The following is a 5,817-nucleotide window of genomic DNA, read 5'->3' on the forward strand; positions in this document are numbered from 1 at the left end:
GTGTTGAGATAAGTTTATCTTTCAACTCCTGGAAACTAGTCTAACACTTGTCTGCCCAGTAGAACTTCATGTTTTTCTTTCTCAATTCAGTCAATGGTGTCATGATATTAGAAAAACCTTCCAAACCGCCAATAGTAACCAACCAATCCAAGAAAGCTTCTCACTTCAGATGCGTTCTTTGGTCTAGGCCAGTTGATTGGGTCTCCCATAACTCCATCCTTGCTCACTATATGACCCAAAAATGTGACTTGGGGCAACCAAAACTTACATTTCTTGTATTTGGCATATAGCTTGTGTTCTCTTAACTATTGAAGAGTTAGCCGTAAATGCTCCTCATGTTCTTCCTCTGAACTTGAGTATATAAGAATATCGTCAATGAATACCACAATGAACTTATCCGGAACATCCTTTAACACTCGGTTCATTATGTCCATAAATGTGGCATGAGCATTAGTCAACCCTGACGACATCACCAAGAATTCATAGTGCCCGTATCTAGTATGGAAAGTCGCCTTTGGTATGTCCTCCTTTCTAATTCTCAACTGCTGATACCTTGAACGTAGATCTATCTTTGAGAACACCCTTTTCCCTTGAAGTTGATCAAACAAGTCATCAATTCGAGGTAGAGGATACTTGTTCTTGAGCATCATCTTGTTAAGCTCTCTATAATCAATACACATTCTCATTGATCCACCCTTCTTTTTCACAAATAAAACTGGTGCTCCCCACGGAGAATGGCTTGGTCTTATGAATCCCATGTCCAACAATTCCTGCATTTGAATCTACAATTCTTTTAATTCATTCGGTGCCATTCTGTACGGTGCTCATGAGATTGGCGTTGTTTCCGGTGCCAATTCAATAGTAAATTCGATCTCTCGATGAGGTGGTAACCCTGGTAACTCTTCAGGAAAAACATCCAAGAATTCTGGTACTATTCTTGTTTCTGTATGATCTTGCATTACCTTCTTGTTGGTGTCAATCACATTAGCCATGAACCCCATGCATCTATTTCGTAACATTTTCCTTGCTTTAAGTGTTGTCACTATCGGTATCCTTGTTCCATTTGTGGCTCCTATGAACATAAATGGCTCTTGTCCCTCCGATGTAAATCTTACCATTTTACTTTTGCAATCAATAGTATCACCATACTTTGCAAGCCAATCCATACCAAGGATGACATCAAAATACATCACCTATCAAATCCACAAATAACTCCCTACCATCTACCCATAACGACAAGGCTTTGAGCCACCTCCTCTATATTACCACCTCCCCGGTTGGTAACATGGTCCCAAATCCTATCGCGTATAATTCACATTGCCAATCAAATGTGTCCACTATTCTATCAGCAACATAAGAATGAGTGGCACCAGAATCTATTAAGACATTGCAATTAGTTCCAGTGATAGAGATCTGACCTGTGACCACTAAAGTGCTTGCATCTGCATGTGCCTGTGTCAGGGTGAAGACACATGCAGGAGTTAGACTTTCAGTCTTCTTTGGTTCATTCCCAGTTGCAACTTTCTTTAGTTGTGAACATTTTCTATTGATGTGTCCCACTTCACCGCACTGATAGCAAGACTTGGCTCAACATTCCCCAAAATGTCTCTTCTTACAAGTAGGATATTCGGGGTAACTCTTTCTAGAACAACTTCCACCCTTGTTGTCTCTGGCCTTTTTATCTGGTACTACTGACCATGTACTTTTGTTGTTCTTCCTTTTCTTATCTTGATTACCTTTTGTAGAATCCCTCTGAGCATCTCTTTCGGCAGTATTATCTTTCCAGATTATGTCTTCCATTCTCTCAGCAGTAAGTGCTCGATCAAGAGCTTGAGCATAAGAAATAATTCCTCCAGCAGAAACTATTTCCACATCTCTTGCTATCATTGGTTTCAACCCTCGAATAAACTGATCCTTCCTGACTCTATCGGTAGAGACTAAATCTGCAGAAAATTTGTCTAGTCGGTCAAACTTCTGAGTATACTCTGCAACTGTCATGTTGCCTTGTGTTAGTGTCATAAATTCATCCATCATGGTTGCTCTAACTGTTTCACTGTATAATTTTTTGTTGAAGACTTCATAAAAGTCTTCCCGTGTAATCAAATTAACATCTCTTGTTTTCTCAACTACCTCCCACTATACTCTGGCATCTTTTCTGAACATATGGGCGACACATGCCACCCTATCATTCCCTGTCACTCTCATGAAATTCACGGTTAACTTCATTATGCTCATCCAATCCTCATCAACTATAGGGTCTGTGCTCCCATCAAATTAAGGAGGATGTTGTTTTCAGAACCTTTCGTACAGTGGTTACAATTGGTCTACCGTCTCGGGATAAACTGCTAATCGTTCAGGCTGGAGCTGAATATTTAGTGCTAGTGGCACTTGAGTAGCTTGCTACTATCTGAACTGCCTCAACTCTTCTTCTTGTCGTCTTATAGTTGCTTCCATTGTAGCAAATTTGGTCTCCCATTCTTGGGGGAATAGGTGGACAGGCATTTCTTGTGCGACCACCTCTTCTACCTCTTCCTGCATGACTACCCCGCCTGACATTCCTCTCAGCAACGGGAGGTTGTACATCTTCATTGGGAGAATTATCCCCACCATTAATCCTCACTGGTCTCCTAGGAAGCAGCTTTCCTTACTACTCCTGAGATCAAAACATTATCTTAGTACCATCTTTTCAATCCAATTGGTAGTTCCAAACAAAATTAAAATTGAACCAAAGCTCAATCCAACATCCATATCAAAACATTAAGCACTTGAAAAAATTCCAACATTGTCATAAATCATAATTCATCTAAAAACACACTTGTGTTTCGCACTCAGCGAAACCTTTTTAAGGATAGCTTCCATAACTGAAACTCATTCCAAAATAACATAGGAATCCACAACATGCCAACCAAACTCACTCACAAATCGTACAAACAGGTATATTTGAAATCATGCATAATAAGGTAAGTAGGTAAAAAAAATTCACCACTTACATTGCAATGAGTTGAGCTTGTCTTCGGTGGTGAGTGTACATGTTAGGACAATTCACAAGAAGTATATAAAAACCTTAAATCTCTGATACCAAATGTAACACCCCAACTTACCGAGGGTAACTTACGTGACATAAAAATACTTACTTTGACCCAAAAGAACACAAGTTTACTTTATTTTATTTAAAAGGAAGTAAAACATCATTCAAAACAGTATTATTCAAATGAAAATGGAGACTCCGAAATCTGTTGTTATTTTACAACCAAAGTACTTGATTAAAACATAACATAATACATCTAGGGGACCCATAGTCACATTGTCCCTAACGTGTACTCACGCCACCGTAGCTCTCTGACTCTTTGCTTTCCTTTCTCTTTACCTGCACACAGAGTACCCGTGAGCCAAGACCCAGCAAGAAGAGCTATACAGAACACAAACCTCAAGCCCCAACATAACCAATTCATAAACACATGATAGTTAACACAATCATAAAACATAACATCATAATTATAATGCATATTTCAATGTAATACAATACAACATATGCATCTCATTATAATCCAAAAATACCACTCTTGCAACAGCCCACTGCCCTTGCGACAGCCCCTTGAGTCCGTACACTGAAGTTAAATCAACATGCATGTACAAGCATGTCTATATAGTTCGTACATTCAAATATCATCATAATATAAAGACATAATAACACACATTCTCATAACATCCATGCATGCATATATCCAAACGTGTATCATGACCAAAACCAAAGCATATCGTTAACCATACTATCATAGTATGAGTAATGTCAAGCATAAATCGATAAGCAAGAAAGAATACTAAACATACTCTCTGCATGTAGGTGTCCACTCTTCTTACCTTAACTCCAGCAATTAATTGATAACAACCCAAGTGCGATCTCTTTCAAGCGTCCTTAAACAACCCTATGACACCAATAATAAAGCGTAGGTTTAGTTTCTCCTCAAACCAAAATCTACCATTACTTTCACAAACCAATCTAGGCTTCAATTAGACCTTAAACAAGTCCAATTAATTCCTAATAACCTTAGCTTAAAATCCCCTAAGGTTACCCATCAAAATCCATTGAAATCATTTACTACCAAGCTTAGATCCCAATTAAGACTCTAAAATAATCACATTTAAAGGGGAAAGCTAATGGCCATCTTTTCTATCCATTCCTCATATGACTAAAATGCCCCTCCCATCTTTTTACCCACCTAGTCATCATCAAGGGTAATTTGGCAATCATGTCACTATTACTCATTACCTCAAATAATAATTCATACCCGACCCAATTCGAATATTTCCATTTGTGACATTCCACTAATATTGCTTGAAAGAATCCACTATTGTCGAAAATCAATAAAATGCATAAAACATATAAGTCCCAAAAATGCTCGTAGTCACAACTAACGAGTCTTAACATATATAATTCATATAACATTCACATATGATATCACATAATTCACAAAATGACCAATATACTCTTGGTTAGCCCAATTTCCCAAATTAACATTTTTCTAAGAAAGCAGATATTACAACTATCCCCCCCCCCCCCCCCCTTAAAAGAATTTCGTCCCCGAAATTTACCTGAACAATTCCGGATAGTTCTCTCTCATGTCCGACTCCAATTCTCAAGTCGCTTTTTCCACCGCACTATTCTTCCATAGAACCTTAACCAATGGAATTATCTTGTTTCTGAACACCTTGTCCTTCTTATCCAATATATGTACTGGCTTTTCCTCATATGAAAGATCTTTCTGTAAGCTCGAGGTCTCATAGCTAAGCAAATGAGACGAATCTGATAATATATATTCATAAAATTTACTTAAAAAAATTAGTGTTTTGGTGATAAAAATATTATTAGCAAATAAATGTGGTTTTTTTATGATTATCACATCGTGATAATTTATTTTCCACTTGAATCAGTAATGACGAATGACAAGAGTTGGATAACTAATAGACGACGTAACTCTGATGAGTTTTGGAATGGTCTTCAAGCATTTATACAAATGGCCAAGAATCATGTGAATACTTCGAGATAAGTCAGGTGCCCATACATTTAGTGGATAATATGCTGAGTTAGAGTTTGGATGTGGCAGAGGCTCACATACATTGGGTTTCTACAGCGATATGTGAAGTGGACCTAACACGGTGAAGTTGATATGCCTCCAATAGTGGGCGACGGGGCTCTAGTGACTGATGAGATGATTGAAATCATCAATGATGTTATTGGTGAACAAGACACTGACAAAGAAGGTGTAAGTGAAGGAATTTCATATGGTGGTGGAAATAGTGCGGAGAATCAATTTGATGACCTGTTTCAAGAGGTCAAAGCTGAGTTATACCCTGGTTGTAATTGGTTGTCCTCCTTGAACTTCTTGGCGAAGATGATGCACATGAAAGTTATGAATAAATAGAAAAATAGTTCCTTTGATGAACTTTTTAAGTTTATAAAATTTGCATTCCCGAGTGAGAGTAAGATTCCGACTTCATTCTATGAGTCTAAGAAAAAAAATGAGGAAGTTAGGGTTAGATTATCAATCAATTCATGCTTGAAAGTACGACTGTTGTTTGTTTTGGAAGGAGAATTCCCGAAAACAGAGTTGTCTTGTATGTGGTGAGAGCTGATGGGTTGACAAAGACATAAAGGGTAAAAAAGCTACCCACAAAGTGTTGCGATACTTCCCTTTGACTTCTAGGCTGAAGCATCTTTATAGTTCAAGGCATACAACAAATGATATGACCTGGCATAGTACAGAATGATTGAAAGAAGATGGTGTGATGCACCATCCTGTTGATGGGGGTGCTTGT

At 38.1% G+C, this 5,817-nt stretch overlaps 1 protein-coding gene across 1 annotated transcript; it reads right to left on the reverse strand.

Moving 5' to 3' along the window:
• Positions 1-824: 824 nt before the first annotated feature.
• Positions 825-1,998, reverse strand: LOC133795634 (uncharacterized). Its single transcript, XM_062233088.1, has 3 exons — positions 1,617-1,998; positions 1,267-1,376; positions 825-1,193 (listed from the first exon to the last, which is right to left on the reverse strand). Exons 1-3 carry the CDS (start codon positions 1,996-1,998, stop codon positions 825-827), a joined length of 861 nt encoding a protein of 286 aa, XP_062089072.1.
• Between the last annotated feature and the right edge of the window lie 3,819 nt (positions 1,999-5,817).

The sequence above is a fragment of the Humulus lupulus genome, chromosome 8, assembly GCF_963169125.1.
Source record: "Humulus lupulus chromosome 8, drHumLupu1.1, whole genome shotgun sequence".
NCBI lineage: Eukaryota > Viridiplantae > Streptophyta > Magnoliopsida > Rosales > Cannabaceae > Humulus > Humulus lupulus.